Raw genomic sequence first — 26487 nt, forward strand, 5'->3', positions numbered from 1 at the left:
AAATATCTATAACTTAAAACTTTAGTATCAAATCCCCTAAAATATGTTTACTTCTTAAAAACTCAACCCATTTTGAACACAAAAGAAAAAGATAGCTTACAATATTTGTCTGTGAAATTTCTAGTTTTCCTTAGATGTAATAGAACAGCGAGAGAAAAAACACATTGTGGAATTTAAACAAGACATTACAATGCAGGCAATAGTAAAAGCAAACCATTTCATTGAATTCAAAGGATTTAATATGAAATTTGAACGTAAAACGAAACAAGTAGCGTTTCCTTTTCATTTGTCTTCCCTTTTTTTATTTACCACCCAGTTGAGCGTTGCAAATGAAGCAAGGAAAAAAAATGTGTGTATGACTTCAATCTCATTTTGTATTACCGAAACAAATGCAAATAGCAGTAATAATACACGTTTCCCTTTTTCTTTATTTCTATACTTTATGCCAGCTTTTTTCCATTTTTCGCGAAAAAAGATACGGATTTTCATTTCGTTCGCAACTGTGAATACACCATTTCGAGTCGGCAATAATAATCCGAGACATTTCAATTTAAAGCTCAAAGAAAATTTTCTCTTTTATTATAGTTATTTTTTTTTAATTTTTCTCATTTTCTTTTGATAAAGTCTGAGAAATAAATGAATCGTAGATAGATTTTTTAAGATAAAAATTTATGTGTAATTATTCTACTTGATTATATTGTTATAGTATTTATATTATTATACATACAACCCGGTCGAAACTATACTGTTTTTTGATCTAAATATTACAGATAATGAGGCCATATAGATAAATAATTTGCTTATATTTCTAATAATTTCAACTAAATAATTCTAATGATTTGCTTAAATTCTAATAATTTGCTTAATAATTTCAACCAAACATGCCGTACCTAATTATATTTTAGTTATTTTGATAAAAATAAAGTAAATAACTCTTTTTTTTTTCATTATATATTTGTAAGAAAAATCTATTTATAAAGATGTTTAAAAATATTCATAAAAATATTTAAAATATATTCATAAAAATATTTTTAAAAAATTTTTAATATTTTTTTTAAATATTTAAGAATATTATAATCACGCGTAACTGTTATATACTGTAAAAACTTCCGAATAAAATTTCAGTAAAAAGTACAGCTGGCACTCAGGGTTCCGTAAAATCCCTTTTTAAGAAAATAAGTTAAAGAACAAAAAAAATTTATATACCATAAATTTTACAGTAATAATTTCAGTAAAATCGCTCTAATTAAATAAATATTACTGTAAAAATTCTGATATAATATGGTGCAGTCTAAGTGCCGGTATTTTATACGGTTATTTGATCCAGAAATTTTGCCAGTGCATATAAATAGCTTTCAAAAATTTTAAAACAATTATATAGATTTCAAAACAAAATATCCAAAGGGTTATTTAATCGCAGTTTACCTCCAAAAAAATGTCAAGGAATTCACATAGCGTGTTCTTAAAATTCCCAGACATCAACGAAATATCAAATACAATATCATAACTCAGCCGAGCCAGTTCATCGGAGTTACCATGGCAAATTTACCAGGATGAGTTAAATTATTTATTTGTAGATTATTTTTAGCCTGGACAATTAATGAAATTTCAGGAATTACAATTAACGTGCTCTTGAAATTTCGAGACATCAACACAATATAAAATAATGACTGGAGCAAGTCTTAAATCATTTTTTCTACACATTATTTGTATACATTAGATATTTATAGTTTTTGTGAATTTGCATACAGTAGTCATATTAACATTTATTGTTTAGTTTGGAATCTTAGTACAGTAAAAGCATTTTGAAGCTAAAAGCATTTTTGCCACTGTTACTACTTGCTTTTGTCTATTTTCAATTATTTTCTAGTTTGTAAGTCAATATGGCAATATTACTCGCTATGTTGTTACTGTCAATTGTTTTTCTGTTTAATGTTATACTTTTTAAAACTTCATTTTGAACTATGAACATTATTATGAAATATTAATAATGTGACACCTACTGAAAACCGTTTAATGGTTGCTTAAAATTCGGCAAATACAATTTAAATGAAGACATCAAACAATCTTAGAACTTTGCCGAGAATACTAAGAAAACAGATATCTCTCTCAAATTAGTTGCGCTTATTTACACCCATGCTAACGCCAATCGTAGAGTTAACACATCGCCAAGCCGTTTACTTTTGTGGACGCAAAACTGTCACTAACAGTGACATCTTGTTAGACTTTAAACCGAACAAAATGTCGTTGATTTCTCGACCCCCTCTTTCGTTTCCTTTAAAGGTCTCCGTTATAAAATCAATATAGTCTCTACGCTAATCAACGCGGAGCCCAAGAATTGAATTCTAAGTCCCCATGGGTGCAAAGTCTTTGTCTAATTTCTAGAACGGTTCGTCGTCTATCCCTCGAGTAATCAGACCTTGCGAGCTTTTCCGGTTCATAGTTATTAGTTAGAGCTTAATGAAATGATCGATCCGGAGTTCCGGTTCTGTATGTTCACTGGTCAGGATAAACTACCATCCACTCCCAAGTCTTTGATAAACTAAAAGTTAGCTCACGTAAGGGTAAGAAGGCGCTGTCTTGTTATAAATTTTGAAGAATTTTAATTGTGTTCCAGCAGCCGTTGCCACTCTGTAATATCACGTCCAGGTACTTTTTTAGTTATTAAAAGAGGAAATATCAGTTTAATAGTTGAATTACGCTTATCAATGTCATACAAATTGATATCTTAATTTCATTTATAATATCTTTTTTAACTACGACCAAGTTTCTGAATGCATTCGCTTATAAAGTTAAATGAATTACTCCTATATACTCTGCCCAAGTTTTTAAAGAATTAAAAGTTAGCTCACATAATAAGATACTGTCTTATATTTAATTATGAAGAGTTTTATTTGTGTTTCGCGGTCGTCTGTACTTATAATACTATCATGTCCCTTACTTTTTAGTTATTAAAAGAGGAAAGAACAATTTAATTATTTAAATAGTTATTTTGTACTAACGCATTATAATTCTAATTTTATTCTTATTTTAATTTCATTAACCCTAATTTTTGATAATGATCAAGTTTCTGAAAGCAGTAACTAGTGAAATAGTTAACTGAAACTACTTTTATTCATCTACTCCGAGTCATTAATGTCCCGCAATGATCGTTAAGACACGGCTTCCAGTAGAACACCGAAGTCAAGGATCACTGACTGTGACCAACGTAGAAACCGAGGGTACGGGGTATCGATCCTCGTTAAACTGTTCTACCGTGAAGAGCTCGATTTAGCACGCAAGTCGTCTGGCTACCAAAATCAGAGGAGCCATGCCCTCTGCAGATGATCAAAATTGTGATGTCTTAAAATCATCCTTAGGGATGTTTCCCACACCATCGCTAACAGCATATTATGCATCTCTAGTGCGAGTTAAATCAAAGTACCTATCTACCGAGTCATTAATAAGCAGCAAGTTAGATTACATAAGTGTAAAAACAATATATTGTTTTATATTTCTCCAGTACCTTTTAGTATACCTTTGTTAAGAAAAAGTAGGGCAAGTTAATGATTTGAACATATGAGTTACTTTAACATACAATATTCTAAGCTAATCCTTATCTTAATTTCACTAAAAATATTTTTTTACATATGATCAACTTTCTGAATGCAATTATTATTGGAATCTAACATATGAGACAACTCTTATGCACACTTCAAGTCAAAGAAGAAGGTTCTGTCTTGTTTTCAATGGAAATATTAAATTACGATTATGAACTCCTCATATTTGTTATAAAAATAAACCTTTAATTTTGAATTTTACTTTAAAAAAATGACTACTGATGAAAATGATTTGTGTTTACTAATAAATTTCAATAGAATCAGAAGGAAAATAGATTCATATGATATTTTTCATACTATTAACCAATCAAATATGATTCAAAACAAATATTTACATGAAAGAAATTAATGTTAAACATAAGAAAGGGGGCATAAGAGATTAGAAATCTTTATATAATACATGTATTTTAATTGAGTAATTTCATATTACATAGAAAACAATGTTTTTTAATAAGAAACAACAATTATAGCCTGACAATCATGGGGGTTGGTGAGCGGTAGCGAACAAGGGACTTAGCCTCTGAATATTATATACTGAAGTCATCGTTCTATTCCGATTTGTTTAAAACATTAGTCAAGTTATCTCCTCTACCCCTTGTAGTTAATTAATTAAAATGAACGAATAATTTCATTAAAAGACTCTTTAAAAAATTTGAGATTAATTTTCCATATTAACGAAATAATATAACATTAGTTGATTGTTATAAACCCCTTGCTTTAAAATTGTATCTAATTAAGAATTTTGAAAATGACCTTTCATTACAAAATAATGAATATTTCAGAAACAGGTAGAAAAATCGCTCTAAAAAATTAAAACACTGTTAAGTTAGCCTTAAAAAACGTATTGATTTTTAACGTATTGATTAAAAAACGATAAAAAGAAATAAGAAAAACTGTAGAAATGAATTATATTTTCTTATTCTAAAATATTAGAAAACTAGCTATAAGGTATCGCTGCACATTTATTTTAACCTCACTTCCTGGGACAAAATGTTACGAATTTTGCAATATTGAATAGCACTTTTCTTCTAACAGAAAAAAATGTCGTAAAATTTCAACTTGTAATACTTTGAGGGCACTTCATTTTAAAATTATAAATAGTTTTCAAAATTATTTTTTACAGGTTATATGTATGAAATACAACTGATACATTTATACAATGTAATTTTGCTTTTAAAAAAATGAATAAAAAAAACTTCTTTAAGTTTAAAAATTATTTCAAAAAACAGAACCTTTACTTTTAATATTACTTTGCTGAAAACCATATCCTTTTACAATATATCAATTAATTAATTACCATATAAATTAATAAAAAAGTCCATATATTTTGCAAAATAAATAAAAGGCGTAAGAGCTTGTAGATTCCTGATAAGCTTATTTCTGCTAACAAAGGGGAAGGAAGGGGTAAGGTAATGCTTAAGTAAGACATGAAAATCTTAACAAATAACTTTCAAAAATGCACTGAGAAAAATTTCTCATTTTGATAAAATTAAAAAAAATTGAGTTTAAAGAAAGAAAAAGGTGGACAAAAAAATTTATTCTAATAGTTTCAGAGGTACCACTGAAAAAAAAATGAAAAGATTTGTAAGGAATTTTCCACTCGTGAAAAGTGAATTATATTTTTGAAAATTTTAATCACATATTCGAATTTGATCTTAAAATTAGGGACTTCTATTTAAAAAAATTAAATCAAAGGTTGTTTGCGACTCTCTTACGTAAGCATGGGATAAGATTTGTGGCTTGTTTATTTTTGCTGTCTAAGAGGGAGGAGGAGCCCAAAATTGCAACAAAAAAAAAAAACGTGCTTATGTAATATATGAATGACCCTCAATAAAAAATTGTGTTATTCGAATACTTTTTTTTGTCCTTTCTAAAAGCAAAGCAATAGAAGAAAACAATTATGAATTTCTCAGGGTTTTTTATTTCTGTTATTTTGATTTCTGCGCTTATTATTTCCAGATGAGGATTATGGGTCTGAGAAAAAAACGAAACAGTCGGATTCGGCGTCGTCCGGGGACTCGGACTTTAAAGCCGAGATCCGGACTGCTTCTTCCCTCTCCAACAATGAACATGACAGGAGCTGGGAGGAAAATAGTGACCGGGCAGCTCAAGACAACATTTTCAAATACAATCCCAGCGACTACACGGAGAGTAACTTTCCACCCAAACCGGTAAGACATTCAAACTCAAGTCCCACGGCTATCTCTTCTGCCTGAGGACTCTATCTATCTCTGTCTCTATCTATCTCTATCTCTTCTGTCTCGCACCATTTTATACCTGGGAATCGGGGAGAAATTCCTCAACATAAGTTTAATGACCCAAATTGCAGTTAATTGTTTACCAAACACCTCGCAACTTTCCTCGTCCAATAAGTTAAAACGTCGTTCGCGTAATTAAGGTTTTAGAAGATAGATTGAAACAACGTGCTTACAACTAGTAATTTTCCACCCATTAAAGTTTAGTTTTCATATTTAAACTAAACGTTGTAGTCGTCGTATTTATCGAGCTATTGTATTTCTTGAAAATAACCAAGTGAATATTAAAATTTCATTTCCTGAGACCCATGAATCAAAATGCTTTTATTCGATAAAGAGAATGGAGAAAGGCCCAATCACCATTTAAATTCAATTAAATATCAGTTTCGTTAAAAGCATAAAAATGCTCACTATATGGCAAACCATTAAAACGCTGAGCTCATTTATACTTATTTTTAAAAATGAACCATTTTTATATTAAAAGGGGAAACCACCCAATTGCCATTTCAGATTATAAAAGTTTACTCCAATTGAAACTGAGTACTAACTAGATGAAGAACTATCAAAACGTCATTGAAATTCATTTAATTGTCACGTGAAAAGCATGAAAATAACGTTTGCAAGAGCTACTCAATCGACTTTTCAATTCATTTAAAGATCATTTGAATTGAAAACTATTTGTGTTAGAAAACTTACCATCCACCTTTTCAAATGAATTAAAAATCACTTCTTATAAACACACGGCAATTCTCATTGCGTCATACATAAAAAGCTACTTGAATATTGACTCCGTACAAACAAATATAATAAAGAACAATTGTTTTATCTTGAACGATTAAGTTACATTTTGTGAAATGGCAACACTCCGTATTGATTTCGAAAACTAAAATCAACGTCAATGGAAGTTCTATTCACGAGCAATGTACGGTTTGTCACTTATCAATCAATTAAAAGTAAACGTAAAGCAACTTTAGAAAAGACTTCATTCAATTAACGACATTATTTCTATTTAACTATTTCTCTGACACCACAGTGATCTTGCTGTTGAAGAAGCAGAGATGAAATGAATTAGGAATTTGTAAATGGATTTAGTCTTTGAAGTGATTTAAGTTTGTTCAACAAATCGTTGTTGACGTTTCATTTAATAAAAGCTGTGAAATAGTTAATATTTTATAGCGAATATAGTTTGAGTATGAAATTTGAAACTTTTTCAGTGCAACATCTCTTAAAAAAAAGAAAGAAAAATGTTAAGCATTTTATATTTAAAACGTTTGTCTTGCACTCGATTTTGAATTGAGTTTTTAATCATAAATACCAGTGTTTTACATAAATTTTAAATAAAAGTGTTGTTTAACGTTGTTCAAAAACTTCTGCAATCGTGCACAGAAACAATACTTAAATATGTTACGGAAACAAATCAAGAACGAACTTTGCAATTGTTACATAAAAATTTATCTTTAGTGCATTACTTTTCATACTTAATGAGATAGTCTCCTGCAAACGATATTAAGTAATCTGAAATTGTCTTAGAACTGTAGTGCCGCCATCTAGAGGATTATAAATGATATATTTTTTCTTTCAAAAAATTACCTATTAGTTTTTAAAAAATTTGCATTTTTGCGTTTCAATCAATTCCTATCTAGCCATATAATGTAAAACATTTTATAGTATTTAATCAAAATATATATATTCTTAAAAAACTAGTTCGTTCAAAATAATTTTAATACCTAACAAGTATCAAAATATTTACGTATTATAATACATTATGAGTTTCAAACAAAGTTATTCTGATTTATTTTACTTTTGTGTGAAGTGTACCCCGAAAATTTTGCATTTGTATTTCCCTCAGATCAAAATACACCTAATTTCTTTTGCATTATAATTATTTCTTCTTAAAAGAATTGCATTTTGCTTGTTACAAAAATCACGCTTGTATGCATGATCACTGCACTAATGCACATAATCATTCCTCATATTTTGATTTGGTTCAACTGTTCTTAATTTCATAGTATTTAATTTAAAAAGAGTAATTGTTATGTAAATACTCTGAATAGAGGTTTAATTCATATAATGATAGAGGATTGGATGGAGGATTAATTCATATGTTCCAGTGATAGAGATTTAATTTTTTATGCTTCCGAACCCACAACTTCCATAATGCTACAATAAATCCTCAATTGTAGATTAAATATAGGTCAGAGTCAATCGGCACCGAGCTATAGAAAGAAAAATTTTAGAGTTTCTTTCTGTATCACAAATGCGAATTAAGTTCACTCAAAAAAGTTTTTATGAAATACTTAACTCAAAAGTTTCCTTGTCTTTTAGATTTAATATTAAATGGATACCAGAGTGCTCCATTCATATTGATCTGTCGATGATGTAAAAAAAGCGAATATAAGTTAATAACCATTTAATTACAAAAACCCATTTTAAAAAAGATGTGGTCGCTTAAAGATCTGCCCATGACCTTATAGTAAGACACGGTTCTCGGTAGATCATCTAGGTCAAACATCACTGCTAGCGGTCAGTAAGCGGGCGAGTGACTGCTTTGATCAGCCTGCGAAGGGACCAAGGGTGAGTGTTATCGGTCATCGTTAAAATGATCTATCGTTAAGTTCTCGACTTCGCACCCATGTACTCGGGTTACCAAAGCGGTGAAGATATGTCCTCTGCGGTGGATCACAATTGTGAGGGCATTTCTTCTAATCATCCTCAAGGACGATTCCCTGCCTATCGCCAATAGCCCATTGTGCAGCTCTATTGCGCCGTAAATAGAGTAATACTTCAACTATAATTCATAGAAATTTTGCAAATAATGAATGTTTTGGAGTTAAAACATATCTTGCAAGATTAAACTTTTAGTTTGACGCTCTATATAAATATTAATTTTATCGTAACCCTAGCAAGTATTTCAAAAAATTTTATGTTATTTATAATCCAAATTTAGTACCAAATCTTAACGCAGGATTTACATCCATTAATCCTAATCCGGTATGTTTCTGACTGACCCATGTGGAAAGAAATTTGTGTTATGTATAAAAGGAAATACGAAAACAATCAGATTGCTGATTATGATTAAAAAGATTTATCACGACTCTATCTGAAATAAAATTCTAAAGATAGATATACTTACAATTCTAAAAAATATGATAGTATTTAAATACATAAATTCTCATTTTTAAATGGAAATATAACAACAACAGAAATGTAGTTATACTAAAAAAATTTCAATTGTCATTTGTTGCATGTCACATATATTTTTTAACGAGACATATCATGCTATGAATAGTGTACAGGTTTTTGTTCATCAAATATTAAATATCAAGCGTTTTACTTGTTTGAATACTAAAACATGTTTCGTTTCATCTGCATTTCCAACCCAGCAGAAAAACATTCAAAATTATACACCCTTCAGCCTAGAAGTTGACGGTGTGTCCTTCTCCTCAATAGGCATGAGTGAGGTGAGGCAGACTCTCCAACCCTATGAACCAACCTCCGGATTAACCAACAACCGTCCTCACTTCTACTTCAACTACCAACACAACAATCAACTCGATTCTCGGGGATACCCGAAAGCCTCTTCTCCTTCTCAGCCTTCTTCTTCGCATACCCTTCAACCTTCCTACATTCTAAACAACAAGCCTAATCTTGAATGTTCTGGAGAATCACCATCACGAACTCCAGACCTCACAGAATGTGTTTGGGGTCTGTTTCTCCTCTTTCTGACAATGCACGTTCTTGCATGTTTCAGCATGTCATTTCTTGATTTTGAATTAGTTTAATCATCAGCCATTATCTATTTATACTAAGTCATTTCTTAGAACCTGCATTTCAATTTTCTCTTAATATAGTACCCAAGTATCATTTCACAAATAAAAAGCTGGTATCAAAAATATTTATGATATACAAGATAATTATGCCTGCTTGGACACTTAAAATGTTAAAAAATATAGTTGTAGTCTAGAATTCGTTTTTGGATGTTTCATACTGATTATATAATTGTAATAATATAAATTGTTTAAATAATAAAATGTAGTCTAGGACTAAATTAACCCTCAAATAAAGTAAATGTTTAGAATCGGCTTTCAAGGTATTAGACCATAAATTAAAGTTACAAATTTGGCAATTAAATTTATGGGCCAATCAGCGACTTTCCGAGCAATGTGCCAGAAAAATGATGAATGATTATAGCACCATTCGATCAGCTTAATTCCCAGAGAGAGAGAGAAAAAAAGAAAAACTTTGGTGAAATATAAGAAATATTTAAATGTTGGCAAAAAAAATTTATAATAATAATCTGTTTGATACCTTTAGTTAAAATGAAGACAAAAATGTTTCGTTTGATATTAATAAACGTATCCATACTGTAAGTGCTTGCTTTTAATTTTAAAAAAATTATTGAACTTAGTTATGAAAATGGCTACTAGGAATTAAAATCTTAAAACAATTGCACTTGCTTGTTTGTTCTTTTAATAGCATGAACTTTCCCACATTGTCTGTACTTTCTTTTAACAACCTTCTGCTCTAAACTCATATTTTTTTAACCTATGTTTAACTGGGATAGATATGATAGTATTCACATTAAAATTTACAAAATTTATTCGATGTTTTGCCCCACATTTACAATGAAAATGAGACTATTTATTGTTGCATAAATTATAAGTTGGAACTTGTTTTAGAATTTTAGAAGAACAGATTATATGCCGAAAATTAGTAGATTAAATAATAGAAAAAAAACCTACATTAAGCGAAAATCGATTTTTTTACACTTTAGAGCAAAATGTTTCGATGTATGTTAATCTAATTTGCTTGATAATTTTGCTGAATACGATTTTTGCAATCTTCTCGTTACATTTCCATTTCTATTCATCACGCTTCTATTTCCATTCAAAGCCTTTAAGTACATTGCATGAAACTTTCATTTGGCATAGAATTTTTATCAACAGCTCTTTTCGTTATATAGTGTTGTATGTCCAATGGCCATTTCTAGTATATTCTATCACTAAATTATTACATCTTTATTAATTCTGTTTCATCATTTCAGGAAAGCCAAGTTAACAATGGCTACATCCCATACGTTGACTACACTCGTGATTACACCCCTCCAGCCGTCCCACCACCAGGTGGCGTCCGAGACAGTGTCTATGGCAGTCCACCCCAATCACTGAGCGACCTCACACATACAGTCGATCCCCGATACAGAGCAGGTTATGCAAATCCATACCTGAGGACTTCAGTCTCTAATCTACCGCCACCGCCACCACAGGGCGGAGTCTTCATGACATCAACTTGGGGCGGACATCCGAGCAGCCCTTCATCGCCAGCAGCTGCTGGACAACAGCCAAGCTCACAGGCTCAAAACCGATACATCACTGCCCAACAAGCTCAGACACAACTGAAGCCAGGCACATTAGCCACGCATGTCTGACGCTAGGCTTGGCAGAGGAAACCTGCAAAATAAAAGCAAAGTCCACGCTCTTGTCGACTTGGGGATGAATTTGGCAACTTTTCGATTCATATCTATGTTTGATTGTTGTCTCAGTGATTTACAAAAAGGGACGATTAAGTTTGGTGGAGAATTCACTCGACCTATGTCACACCACTTTGCTGATTACGTTTCGTGCTCAGCGGGCTTCCAGTCACAGCCACCCAACGGAGCAAACGAAACTGAGTTGACATCTTACCTTTTCAGTGGTGTTATGGATCCTTAAGACACTAACAATCATCATCAAAAGGATCTTCGTCCCCTAAAAAAATAAAGAAAAATTCTGTTTTTCTTTTATTCTTCTTGCATGTTTCAAAACTGAGGAGCTTGCCACGTCCGGATAAACATAACTGCCTTGTGTATATCAAAATGAAAGTTCTGTGTAAATACCCTCTAAAGACTGAAAGATACTCGGATGCGTTGGAAAGCTGTTATGTATTTAACTATAAAATTACTTTTATGATTGTTGATATTTATATGAGATTACCGTGAACTGTTACGGAGATTCCTATATTGACTCTAAAGGCTGATACAGACCTACCCTTTGTTTTATTTCTAAACAATCACTACAAAGTCAACCGTGCTTTATTTGGTGTTGATTCACACAATAAAGTATCAGTGGTGGTCGTTAACATTGACTCAAAACAAAATACCACCCATATGAAAATCTGGAGAAAACTTTTTCGAATTCCAGTGTATTTGTGCCACTACATGAAGAACTTTTACGTTTCCTCCCGCCAATATTTGTTTCGCATTGTGCAGATCATTATTTGAGGTTATGGAAGACTTGAATATCAAATAAAAATAGGTGTATAAAAATTATTAAATCTAAATTGAAAGGTGCTTCTTACCGTTCACTGCTGCCTGACGTAGAAAAAAAATTCCTCTCCCGACTTTGCATGATCTTTTTACTGACCCCTCTTTCATCGTATCTTTCATCATTTGGACTACAGAAATATGTTCCCGGATTAAGTGGATTCAAATTTAAATACTTTTGTATTTGTGTCTTTTATCTTTAAAACTCAAATTTTGAACAGACTTTTAACTTTTAAATAAAATTATGAGGCAGGTATAATGCCATGCCACTTTTTGCCTCTAAATCTCAGTATTGAAGTTTTATTTTTTTTCCAAAGATCGAATGCGCCATTTTCACAACCTTTTTTGAGGCCTTGATTCTCATCAAATTACCGTTTACCTACTTCTGCTCACAATTTTTTGGCTGTGATTGTATTTGTGAGAACATTTCGACATTTTCAGGAGCTGCTATTTTCTTCTGATTCAGATTTCTTTTTTTTTATTGATTGTCATGTTTTTGTAAATTAATGTGAAGAAATGCTTGTTTTTGTTTTACACTATCTAGTGCATCTTTATTGTGTATTTATTTATGTTTAGTTTTTGTTATGTTTGTAAAAATACGGTGAAGCAATTTTAATTGTCCTGAAATATGGTAGGTATCGTTCAATTCTCTTTATACAATTATATCATTTATTGCCAGGGAATTGTCGACTTAATTGTCAGAAAATTTAGACGTATGTGATCTATATCATCTTCAAAATGCCGTTACTTTTATCTTAAAGCAAATTATTAATAAAAAATTTCAATTATGAATGTTTTTAGTACAGCAAAAATATAAAAAAAAATTATAAAAACTTGCCAAAGACACGTTTTATAGTTTCCCCCAGAAATTACTACATTATCATTATCAGACTTTGTCATTTGTAAATATCGTATTCTAAATAAATGTCACCTCTTGTAAAAATTTCATCCATTTTCAAAACATTTTAATATTTTTCTTAGTTTCGATCATTACTTGTACTGTTTTTTCTAGGGGTCTTAAAATGAAACTTTTTTTTTACAGAAAATGGCCTTTGAATTTTTTTAAATTTGTTTAACTTGAAAATAAATTTAATGAAATCTATATACATAAAATTGATTAATAAAAACGATTAAAAATACAATATCACTTTCGTTTCGTTTTATTACAGTCTTAATTCTTAAAATAAAAAAGCATCTTAAATTTTTAAATTTTCATAAACCATTGTAGATTATTTTTTTACTATTAATTTGATTAGAAAAGAAATTCATTCGCCCCTGTGGTATATTTATCATATTATTAAAACAAAACTTTTTAAAACATTTTGTGAGAGTAAGTTGAATTTGATAAATAAAACTATATTATTTTTATAATTGTTTATACGTCAATTTTAGTAATGTATACTAAGTAATTTAGTTTATAATTGCCAATTTTCGTAATTTAGTTAGTTTATAATTGTCAATTTTAGTAATATATACATAATTTATACGAAATGTTTTTCAAAAATGAAGCAAAATTTTATTTTTAACTTAATTTTTGTACATATATTTTCCCTGTAACTAAATAGTTAACTTTCCTTTGTATTTGATCAAAATTCTAATTATCTTTGCGTGCATCTTTTTGCGTTTTGCATTTAGTATTTGTAAAAATAATAAAAATACACTTCAAAAAAAATGGTTTAATCGCATTACGGTGCAAGTTTTTTGTAACATTAATAAGGTATTATATTAAATCACGTTTCCGATCAAATTGAATTATAGTATCATGTAATCATGTTTAAGGAATACGATAATATGATTAAACTTAGAACCATATTAAGGTTTCAGCAAATATGAATGATATCAAGATCGAAAAAAAATCTCTAAACTTCAATCTAATTTTCAAAATGTGGAGCTTTTTAAAACTTATATCATACTCAATCGCACACACATTTCTAAAGACGAGTAAATACGCGTTTCAGGACTCTGCACTTAAAATTGCTTCACCGTATCTTATTTATATCCAAAGATATCTGCCCAGCATAATTCTATAGCTGAATCGATACCGGTTAGTCGGAGATCCCTTTTCGAATCTTCCATAAGACTCATTTGACCAGTGGATATCTCTCTCTGTCCATCATATCCTCTCTTCCTCCTAACATAGATAGTGCCAGATGCCTTGTAAATATGTGTATAAAAGAACGTAAGAGTGTATGAACCGTTGCTGTTAGTATTTATAACGGTTAAATCAAGACGTAAACTGACAATGCCATCATATATTTTTCACTGTGAATGATGTAAGCAATAAAGTTTCCTGAATTAAATGTTTTTGTTATCAACTTATCTATTTTCATTTATTTTCACCTTTAATCAGCCACACGACTATTTCGAATTACACATAATGTTATGTGAGAGTGTGAAATTCCTCTATTGAATATTTTCACGTAACACCGGACGTTTGAGTTAGCATGTTCTACTGTAGAACAATATCAATACTCTACAGAGCTTGAACAGAACATAGTAATGTAAGTATTCTACTTGAAAGTGCGCTATCTCTCTAATGCAATGTCAACTTTTTACCTTTTCCTCAAAACTTTAAGTTAACTTTTTAATATTTTTACAGATCAACTGCGCACTTTCACATCCTGTATTAAAGCCTAGATTCTAAACATAATATCAGATACCTACTTATGCTTGCATTTATTTTCCGCTGAGATTGTATCTGGAAAATGAACATGACTATTAATTTTATTTATTAGACATCTATTTAAATTTTCAACATACTTTTTTTATTTATTTAATCTTTGATCAACCTCAAATAACAACTGCCTCCCAGAGTCAAATCAAAATTTTGAAATAAATATAGCGCTATTTCTATCAACTTGACTCTTTTCGTTTGTTTTATCTTTTCCTACAACACCATAACTTCAAGTTACATGTACCTAATAAAAAAAAAAGCATGTAGTGACTCCTACTTTAACCCCTTAACTTGTGAGCTCGAGTTAATTCGAGCGCGCTAAACATGCCAAACTGTGCACACTTGAGATAATTCGAGCGGCGTTGTATTTCATGCCGCTATAATTTTTCACACTCGAATATAATTGAAAATAACTATGTGAAAGCTAAGAAAAAAAATCATTTACATAGGATTGTAAGCTATAACACTTATTTATTCAAGAATAAAATATACAGGGATGCCAACTTGCTCCGGACAGCAAATGTATATTTTAAAGTGGTAGTTTATCAATTGTGATTCTTGGTTTAATAAATTCAATTTTGTAGATTTTAATCCACCACTATTTTTAAATAATTCTTAGACTTATATAAATCACCACTTTATAGTACTTATGTCATGCTATACCTTTTAAAAAGCAAGCAAAAATAGTCAAATATTTTCAAAAAATATTTTGAAGTTATTTATCGTTTTTTTTTAATTATTTCGGCTTGTCCGAAGCAGTTGGCATCTCTGAATATAGCCTTTTTCCATAGAACAAAAGCGCAGTATATCAAAATCGTCCGCCAAAAGAAAAGACAATGTTCTAAAGTGTGTTTTTTTACATAAAAAATATTTGATCTTTTTTTTTGGCCGGTTTTTTTCAAAAACTCTGCGCGTTAAGGGGTTAAAATAGTAACATAACTTATTTTTTCCCGAAAATTAAATGCTCATTTTCACATACTTTTTCAAATTTTGAGTCTTGATTTCGGCGTTTTATACGCGTTTATTAATGAACAATTATTAAATACTCACTAAAAAAATTAATTTACAAAAATAAAGACTTCAATATTTATCGATGTTCTGTGTCGTTGTCAATTTAATTTTGGCATTGATAAAAAAAAGTAAACGAAACGCTTGTTTACTACGAACATAAAAATAATGATTTCTAAAACATAAATCGCTAAATTTATGAGAAAGCTCTCCTTTGTTACTTAAAAGTGCACCATATTTGATGAATCTATTCAAATATGGTGCATTTTAAAGTTATTCTTCAGAAAATACCTCTCAAACTAAAAAATTGTTTTATAATTAGGGCTCAATTAACCAGGACATATCTCGGGGGGTTTATCGATCCAATTTTTTCTACATTTATTTGCCTAAGTTAACTGCTCATTTCCTTAATAATGACACAAAACAGTTTTAAGAGTCTAACATTAATTAAAGCTTTTTATCCTGCGGCGGTGGATTTTCTAACATACTTCGGCTTCTGAAGAGATGTTATTCAAAGGTAATGAGATTTTATTCCCATAAATTCTATAATTACCTGTTGCGGTTTGCATTCGAGGGCCAATTGCTGAAAGGAATGTCTTAAAATTGATCCGAATATCAAATTCCACATTAACTGTGACTTAGTTCGATATAACTGCTGTGTTTAAAAGTCTATTTGTTAAAATACTAAAAGAACGAAATATGCGAAGTATCTAAAGCTTATTTCTATTTCAACTAGTGATATGATGCACTAATTAATAAATGCATCACAACAATAGTTTAATTTTAAAAAACACAAAAAATTAGCTAACAAACCTGCAATAGTTAAGTTACGAACGTTAATCAAACCGATCATATCGTTGATGACTTTAATTAAGTTTATTCAAACTTTAGTGCTTTTTTACAGATAAAAAAACTTACGTCCTAAATTAACTATTTTAACTGACTCACTTAAAAAAAAATCTAAGAAATACAGGATTGTTAAATTAGGCATAGTAGTTTAAGACGGGGAAAAATTCGCGGAATAGCTAATCATTGGGAAAGATCGACAGATTTCTGAAAGTTTTATACATTTAAATGTTGTCATTCTACACTAAAATTCCAATTTTATCAAAAATAAAAATAACACTATTTTGCTCTCTAGAATAACATCCCACATGTTAGAGTGATCTCATAATTTTAAAATCAATACTAATTGATCTGAATGGAAAAATTATTAAAAGTGACAAGTTGCAAATGAAATTATCGCCAAGCCGATTTTAAAAATAATGTAACCCTAGAGCAAATCGACCAGATGATTAGAACGTTTTTTGGGAGGTGATCAGAACGTTGTGTATAGAAAAAGACAGTAATAAAGTTTTGTAGAAAGAATTTGGTGTTTTTCATACTTAAAAATGCACATTTATTTATATCTTTGAAAAGCAATTTAATATGAAAAGTAATTTAATTATCCGTAATAGTGACCCCAAACTTTACACGCATAAAACAGATCAGAATCATCGAAACTAAACAAGCATGAATTCCAAAAACAATGGAAAATTTTCTCATAAAAAGAATTATTCTACACTGTGCATATTGAAAAGAATCTACTTATGACTGGACCTAATATACAGATAAGTGCTTCTGGATCATTATTTATTTAATCAAATTTTTTTTGACGCTTAAGAAGCTTTCGATAACCGTAATTGTTCTGAAAGTAATTATATTGTCACATAATGTATTTTGAACATTTGAAAATATTAATTCATTCATTTTTATTTTATTTTCAAATGGATATTTTATTTCATAGATTAATGTTACACGAAATTTTAATTACAAATTTGAAATTTATTTCTTTTTCTTCAATTTCATTTAAATCTATATTATAATGAAATTAAAATAAAACTTTTATTTACGAAACGTTAACGAAACAAATATTTTATTCGTTTTTAGAGACTTTGCTCAGTGACCGAAGTTTCAACTGTTCAAATTCCTGTTTACAACAGATCAGACCCTGCTTTATGGTTTGTTTAGTGAGAAAGCACATTTGCTTCAGTAAAGCCTAAAACAATTACGGAATCTGTAACAAAATATAATTATATAGTTTCGATTCTTCCTCCCGTTGTAGCTTCCTTGACTCGCGATATTCTTCCGAAACCTGATGTAACTAACCCATACAAAATACTAAAAGAAGAGCTTATAAAAGTGTTCTGGATTCTTCCCAATAAGAGATTCGACAACTTTTGTCGGGTGAAGAATTAAGTTCTAGAATGTCTTCTGATTTATGACGATCTATGAAAAGCTGTTCTCAATTGCTTAACATTCCAAATGAACTTATGCTGGAGTTGTTTCTACAGCAATTGCCGTCATCCGTCCAATCAATGTTAGCAGCGGTTTCAGATATAACCCTCGACAAAGCTATTGAAATTTTGGATATAGTATAGGAAGTTACCCCATCTCCAGTTGAAACTTTTCCTGTTTCGGGTTAGGGAAGACAGAATATTTCGCAAAATTTAGAAAATAAATAAAAAGATCTATAGCCTTTCGTTTCAAACTAGATCATTTTTTCAAAGAGACTGCAATAATCCTCGTAATAGATCTCATTTCAATGCTCGACATAGAAATTCAAAACTTTGCTAGTACCACTGTTGTTATGGGAAAAACAAAACGCTGATACAGTTAGGACATATAAGACCATCTAGTAGCAACCATGCTTCATATCTTCATATGGTACCCAAAAAAGGATAGCTAAAATAGAGACCAGTTGGTGATTGCCGCACTTTGAATGCACAAACAGTTAAAGACAAATAACTAATTCCTTGCATCGCTGATTTTAACACAAATTTACATAGCCCTAAGATATTTAATCAAATCGACCTTGCTAAAGCATGTAATCAGATTCCCATAAATCCTAGAGACGTTCACTAGTCCTCAATATGCATCGCATTCGACCCATATGAGAGTTTGAGAACGCAATTCTAGAACTAGTTTTCAAAGGGTTATTGATGAAGTCACTCATGGCTTGCTTTTGTGGACGATATTCTTATAGCATCAAAAGATCTATCTGAACACTTCAAACATTTAAAAGCTTTATTTGCTACACTAAATGAATATGGTTTTTTGCATGAACTTTTCTCAATGTATTTTTGGCCTATCATCAATCAATATTTTAGGATTCAACCTTTCTGAAAAGGAATTGAAACCAACTTTGATAAAGTTAACTTTCTACTAATACGTAAGAAATTTACAACACCATATCCTTGTTTTTTGCTCTTACTTTTACGATAGAAATCTAGTTTTAGAAATAAATTAAATAAATAATATACTTTTCCATATAACTAACGTTAACTTTTTAATTTATTTTGTAAAATTTTGTTCAGAATTCTGCAGGAATATTTTGTGTTTTCCTTCGGTAGTTCAAAGTTTTGGCCTCTAACACTTATTTAAAAAAAATTTCTTTTAGACTTTTTCTTTCCCCAAATTTTATCTTTAATTACAAATATGAAACTCTCCAAGTTAATATTTTTCCAATTTTTTTTCTTCTCTTTTTTCATTTAAAAAAATGATGTTGTTGTTACTTTACGTCGCACTAGAGCTGCACAATGGGCTATTGGCGACGGTCTGGGAAACATCCCGGAGGATGATCCGAAGACATGCCATCACAATTTTGATCCTCTGCGGAAGGGATGGCACCCCCCGCTTCGGTAGCCCGACGACCTGCGCGCGAAGTCGAGCACTTTACGGTAGCACAGTTTAACGAGGACCAATACCGCACACCCTCGGTCCCTACGCAGACTGATCCAAGTGGTCACCCACCCGCACACTGACCGTAGCCAGTGATGCTTGACTTCGGTGATCTGCTGGGAACCGTGTCTTAACGATCAGTCCACTGCGGGACTTTAAAAAAATGAAAGTAAGAGGATTTTAGTATCTTAGCAGCCATTGCACATACCTCACCACCTCCTTGTAAATAACATATCAGATCCCAAAACTCTTTCTTACCCTTCAGATCGTATTGTAATATTTGAACTGTCTCAAATTAAATACACTCATGTACATTAATTACGGATAATTCAGAATAACGCGGAAATTGAACCCTAATGCAAAGTAAGTAAAAATTTCTCTCCCGTAGAATTATCACACACATCTTCAAGAATAATATACTAATTGTAGAGACCCACCAAATGACGCCGACAGTTCTTCGTAATGACGAAAGGGTAAATTAAGGACATGTCAGGAATGATGGCAAAGAAGTAAAAATTTTCACAAGCGTACTGTAAACCATTCATTGTCATGAATAGTTATGACAGAGAAAACGCATGTGAGTTATTTTTAAGTGGTAGTATTATCGGCCACCTGGAATGTGAGCACTTTCAAATGGAAGTAGCCGAGGTACTTGAAATTTTCCAAAATATAATTTCTAGGCTTTGACAACGAATCAAAGATAATGGAAATGTCAGTACACATTACAGTACCCCCGAGTTACAACGCCAAATGAAAACTGGTATTCGGCAGCAACTGTCAAAAGAAGCAGAGACGAAGCACTGTATCCAGCCTGTCTTGTAACTTGTAAGCTATCTGTAGTCACGGTTACCATAATTTCTAAATTTACCGTGCACAGACGTTTGGGAAATATTGGACTCTATACTCACAGGTCTGAAAAGTGTTCCGCTCACGACAACTGACTGTCACCAGTGATTAGCCTGAAGAATATAATATGTAATATGGACATCATCACAGTGTGCTTATGTGAAGTTTTCTGACGAATGTAAGTTTAGAAGCAGTCTGATTTACGATGGAGAACACCAGATACCCATTACCACCAAAACAGCATGATTGAACGACACCGTTGCGACGGTGCAGGATTGCTCATTTGGAGTGGAATTATACTGAGCTCTGAACACATCTGCATGCTCAAATCGAAATCGCAGGCCAAATTTATCGGGACATCATTCTGGAACAACATTAACGTTTGCTTAGGGGGTTGTCATGGACACAAATTTTGTGTTTATGGATAACAACGCCCATGCTCGCTGAGCTAACATCATAAACGAATGCCTTCAACGTGAGAACATCATCCATATGTAATCCATCCATTCTCACCGGATTAAATAGAGCTTTTGTGGGTCATGAATGGCCAACTGGCTGCAGCCCATCAACCACCTCCTACATTTGTGCTGAGTGGAGTAATCTTTCCCAAGATGATCTCGTTAATATGATGACACGCCTAGGCTTAGGTAGGTAGGAACGTACGCTATTTACGTCGAACTAGAGCTACGCAATGGGCTATTGGCGACTGTCTGGGAAACATCCCTGAGGATGATCCGAAGACATGCCATCGCAATTTTGATCCTCTACAGAAGGGATGGCTCTCCTGCTTTGGTAGTTCGACGACCTGCTCGCGAAGTCATGCACTTTACAATAGAATTGTTTAACGAGAACCGATACCGCGCAATCTCGGTCCCTACGCTGGCTGATCAAAGTGATCACCCACCCGCTTACTAACAGCAGTCAGTGATGCTTGACTTCGGTGTTCCACTGGGAATCGAGTCTTTACGATGAGTCCACTGCTGGACCCCTAACTGCTGTACGAACTGTATTTCATCGCATAGGAGGCATACAATATATTAACCATCTTATCAACTATGTAATAAGTTTTTATAATGCGGATTATTATTTTATAATTGCTTCACAGAGCAAAGAATATAATTTTTTGTGAATGGTATCATACATACGCGTCTTTGACATTTGTTTAATAATTCTCTCTTAATCGAATGAAAATAAGTACTACTCAAAGGGACTAATAATTCGAAAGTTTCAAAGGATACAGCTTCTCACTTGTGCAGATGCGTAACAAGGTACAAATATAACTAATACTTTTTGTATATAAAACGCATGTAGCTTTTAAATTATACCATGTCCTCTCGAAATTTGTTTGATTCAATTTAGCGAGATAAAATACATCGAAAACAAGGCCTCACTAGCTTGTTTGGAAAATTAATCAATTTCCCGTCTTCAAATCACCCCCATTTCCCTCTAAGAAGGAGAAGCGTATATAAGAAAGGAGAGTTTTCAGGTACAATTTATAACGACAGAACAAAGCTCTCTGCCAAAAAAATTCCATAATTGTATTATAAATTTTTCTGAAGAAACACCCTTTTTATTGCTATGATTACCGTTTTAGGAGTATTTCATCGAAATTGAAATGCATCAAAATGCAAGAAATTGCCCTCACGCACATTGTCGCTACGATGAATTGTGCCCAAGTTACACCATGAATTGTAGTTGCGACGAGTTGTACCTATGATCAAAAGTGCTCACGATGAATTGTACCAGTGACGAATTGCCATGTGGCAAATTGTGTGCTATGAATCGCACAACGAATACTCGCTGCACTTATTGCAATAATTTGATTCGGAACCATTGAAATGGGCTGTTAACATTTTTTTCCTCCGAAACTGTCAATGGTTGCAATTTTAAGAAATTCTTCGTAATTCAGTGCAGAGAAATAAGAACCTGCAGCAATGTTGTTGTTGTTGTTCATTTACGTCGCACTAGAGCTGCACAATAGGTTATTGGCGACGGTCTGGGAAACATCCCTGAGGATGATCCGAAGACATGTCATCACAATTTTGATCCTCTGCAGAGGGGATGGCACCCCCGCTTCGGTAGCCCGACGACCCGCACTTCACGATGAAACAGTTTAACGAGGACCAATACCGCACACCCTCGGTTCCCACGCAGACTGATCCAAGTGGTCACCCACCCGCACACTGACCGCAGCCAGTGATGCTTGACGTCGGTGATATGCTGGGAACCGTGTCTTAACTATCAGTCCACTGCGGGACAATGCAGCGATGAAAAAAAATTTTAAATTAAAGATTTTTTTTCTAGCATGTAATAAAATGTCCACTAGATGGCGATTTACAGTTATAAACTAATTATATCCACCTCTCTCTGCCACCGCTGCTATCCCTTCTAAATATTTAACTGTAACTTCATATATGATCTATCAATCCATCATAACAATATTGTAAACAAACTTAAAAGTTGAAGCGAAATGGTCGAATCTGAGACATATTATATTAGTTGAGTCGTTGAACAAATGTAATGTAATGCTTCATATTTTCTACTATTATTATGTTTTTGATGTTTTATATTGAAAAAATTTTCTTTTTAGCTTTTAAGCCTGAAATCATTGTCTTTAACAAAGTAAAGTATTTTGTCATGTGTATCGACATTCTCTTTTAGTGGTGTTCTAGTTAATTTTTTCGATTATTTTTAAATGTGTATCTCTAAAGTGTCTTTTCTCAATGGGTAATTTGGTGTTCGAAATAATTTTTTTACTTGTGGGCCTAGTGTGACATTAACAGCGGAATCAATCTTCCTTCTGTACTTTACGCTTATGGTACGTGGGATTAATAATAACTAATTTTAGTTGTGCTCTTTGCACTACATATTTTCTTCCAATGTAAAATACCTTACGATTTAAAAATACGGAAAACTATCGGTGCTGCAATCATTACGTGATTTTAGAGGAAAGATTTATGTATCGTGATTTGCAGCAGAATAATCGTCAAGTCTGTCTCCCTACAATCGGGAAACGGCCCACAAAAGACTTTTAAAAAAATCTTTTACAGAGGGGGACAAACTCAAATGGATGTAACTCGTAGCCGCGCCTAGGCAAACTTTTAAAGGTTTTTTTAAAAAATTGAATTGCAAGTTTAAAATCAGTTCGGTGCAATAGGAACACGGAAATTTTCTCATTTTGGACTAATTGCAATTTTGTGTACTAGAAAAGGGCAGTTAAGTTGTGAAAGTATTTCATAGTATTTCAAGTGTGGATAGCTTGGTTTTGATCATTTCATTTAGACATATGAACATTTTCAAATTTACTTTTTCTAGATAACTTTCATTCAGTAAAATGCAACTTAAAATTAGTGCCATTTGTTATAAGGATATATAAATTAATTTATGAGAACTTTTCGGTGTATTTTAAATTAGCGGGAAAAGAATATTTTTCTTTTTTTTATTGCATTGATTTGTTAAATGCATGAATGTCTGAAATTGACCTTTTGGCTTAGAAGAAATTTAAATTACAATGTAAGGAATTATGATTTTGCCGAGTACTAAAAAAAAATCATTAGGCGTTTCTTTTAAATGATTAATAAGTTAGTTAGGCAAATTTTAAGTACAACAAATAAATAAAATTGAACTATGAACAACAAACGCAAGAAAACAACAATTAAGATATATTTATGTATGTGACATGACAACAACAAAAAATTAACATTTTGTTTTCTCAACCAAATACCTGTTTGAAATATAAAAAGAAGAAAATTAAAGGAATGGAAGATAATTAAAAAAAAAAGCAACTCTAAAGTAACCTTCTATCAAATCAAATAACTAGATGATAAAATAGTAATAAAAATTAAATGAAAAAGAAATTATTATTAAAACAAACGAAAGTTATTGTTAATTTGCATCAAAAACCTTAGAAGTTTCGATTGGCTATGGCTATAAACTTTATGTGCGCCACGTAGGAAATAATTGGAACTTCCACATCAATCACAACTAAAGCTTCAAATAAAATTTAAATGCACTAGCCACTTAGAAAGTTTTTGAAATTTCCGATTGATGGTTAAATTTATTTGACAGTGATATGGAGACAAATACTGGTTGGTAAAATGATTGGCAAGGTCACACAATATTATAAATTGTTGAGGAACTTTATGGCTTCATTTGATATTGCAATTAAGTGATAAATTCATTTAACTCCAGTTTAGCTTATTAAACATGAAAAAAACTGTTTAAATAACCTGTTACAAAGCAGATTTATTTATATCTACTCCCTACATTTAAACATTCTGTGCAAGTTTTTGAACCAGCGCATTTGAATTTTTTTTTAAATAATAAATTTAAAGTTGATAGAAAGAGAAGTAGGGAGGAAGAATCTTAATCTTTTAAAACTGAGCTTAAATGCTAAAAAGAATGTTTTATAAAAATAAAAATATTCATACAACATTTAAAAAAAAGAACAAGGAAACATAATTTGTCAGAAACGGTTTAAAAAATGCTGCGCTATCATAAAAATGATCATATAAATAAAGAGATACATACAAAACATTCAAAAATGAACGGAAAGAATAAAAATTGATCTGAATTCTGGAGGAAGAAAATATTTACAGCTGAAAATCTTAGTTTTCTAGAATCCTTATTTCAAGAAAAAGGAATGGTGTTTAATAGAATGACTCTTAAAAATTGCCCCATCATACAGGCCTCGCAGCACTCCTATATTTCTTATTTAATCTGGAAAAATTGCTATATTTCCTATTTTTTCCCTAACTAAACTCAGCGGCGCGACAGCCCATGAGGGCCAAGGCCTACTGTGCCCATCTCAGTTTTCTTGACCTTGGGCTCTGTGGTGCATTAGCAGATGTTCCGGTCAGGTGGTCAGCCGAACGCAGAACCCCCAGTGTTTAGTTCCCAAGCATGCTTGGTACTCATTTATCGACCCTCTGAAGGGATGAAAGGCTGAGTCAACCTTGCCCGAGGATCGAACCAGGGACCTGTGGCACAACAGCGTGAAGCGCTACCGCTCAGCCACCGGACGTCATTTTTTCACTATATGTTCCATTTTTTCCTATATTTTTTTCTTAATTTTCCCTTATAATCCTTTCCAACCTCATTTTGGAACATATCACGGGAGGAACAAGAATTACATAAATTACGAATCAGAAATCGTTAGCATTTAAACGATTTGGTTTTCAAGAACGTGATTTACAAATGTCACACTTAACAATTTTGAACTGTAAGGATTAACGAATCGCGATTCCTATGTAGGTGACTTACAAATAAAAATTTACGAGCCATACTGTGATATGTATTATGTATAATTCTGTATACAAATTGCTATTCATTATCACACGATTCAAAAATTCCACTAATATCCAGGCATGTTAAAAAATACGTTTAAATAAATTGCGATTCATTTTAAAGCATTTGTGGTAGTTATTCTGTAGTCTACTTTTAAAATCTACACGGGTGCAATAAAATATTTGGGACTTAAAATGAAAAAATTTGCAGCCAACTTAATCACCAGTCATTCAGTAATCTGCCTTGTGTTTTTAATCCCAACCTAAAGTATATAAAAATTCAATTCAACGGATACTTGATACTCAAAGTGTCTACTTTCCTCATTAGTAATACAAAAAAATTCTAATATCTAATTAATACATTTTTCTTTCTGTACACATTTTTATTCTCACAAATGTTTTTTTTTTTTTTTTAAAGTTTTAGAAATATGAAGAGAGCGTCTGACAATGTTGTTGAAAAAAGTAAAAAGTTAAAACCTGAAACTTCTCAAGGTGGTGTAAGTATTTTTTTTATACAAATGTATTTTTGGGTGTAATTAAAATTTTAATCTTGCAAAAGTTTGATGTAAATTTGCTTTGTTTATATAATGTCGTGCCCTACGTTGTAACCAACTTTACAACCATATTATCAATCTGAATGATCGAGATTCAGGTAAAAACACCAGTTTCCAAGCAAATTCCTATAATTCATTTTATGTTTTAGGCAATTGGTATTGCTTTAATTGAAAACTGATGTCTTGCAATTTTGAAAACCTTATATAATAATTTTAAGTAAATTAAAGATATAGTTTTGTAATAA

General features: G+C 31.6%; 2 protein-coding genes across 13 annotated transcripts in view; both read left to right on the forward strand.

The window, feature by feature from the left end:
• The window catches only part of LOC107440397 (irregular chiasm C-roughest protein), a 441495-nt gene extending 427025 nt beyond the window's left edge, over window positions 1-14470 (forward strand). For 7 of the 9 annotated variants that reach the window (XM_071181523.2, XM_043046457.3, XM_087150105.1 and 4 more), the window contains 2 exons: window positions 5559-5770; window positions 10899-14470. In XM_071181523.2, coding sequence (XP_071037624.1) covers window positions 5559-5770; window positions 10899-11282 — 596 coding nt within the window. In that variant the 3' untranslated portion in view covers window positions 11283-14470. Of the gene's footprint in view, window positions 1-5558; window positions 5771-9304; window positions 9560-10898 lie in introns of all 9 variants that reach the window. The other 2 variants (XM_071181525.2, XM_043046459.3) reach the window with 1 other exon arrangement.
• Window positions 14471-22820: 8350 nt separating this feature from the next.
• LOC107440428 (structural maintenance of chromosomes protein 6) overlaps window positions 22821-26487 on the forward strand; it is a 74641-nt gene continuing 70974 nt past the window's right edge. For 2 of the 4 annotated variants that reach the window (XM_087150106.1, XM_087150109.1), the window contains exons 1-2: window positions 22821-22920; window positions 26107-26185. In XM_087150106.1, the coding sequence (XP_087006232.1) occupies window positions 26117-26185 (69 nt within the window). In that variant the 5' untranslated portion in view covers window positions 22821-22920; window positions 26107-26116. Of the gene's footprint in view, window positions 22926-22946; window positions 23222-26106; window positions 26186-26487 lie in introns of those variants that run through there. The other 2 variants (XM_087150107.1, XM_087150108.1) reach the window with 2 other exon arrangements.

Source organism: Parasteatoda tepidariorum, chromosome 8, assembly GCF_982258835.1.
Source record: "Parasteatoda tepidariorum strain Cologne lab strain chromosome 8, Ptep-v5.0, whole genome shotgun sequence".
Classification (NCBI taxonomy): domain Eukaryota; kingdom Metazoa; phylum Arthropoda; class Arachnida; order Araneae; family Theridiidae; genus Parasteatoda; species Parasteatoda tepidariorum.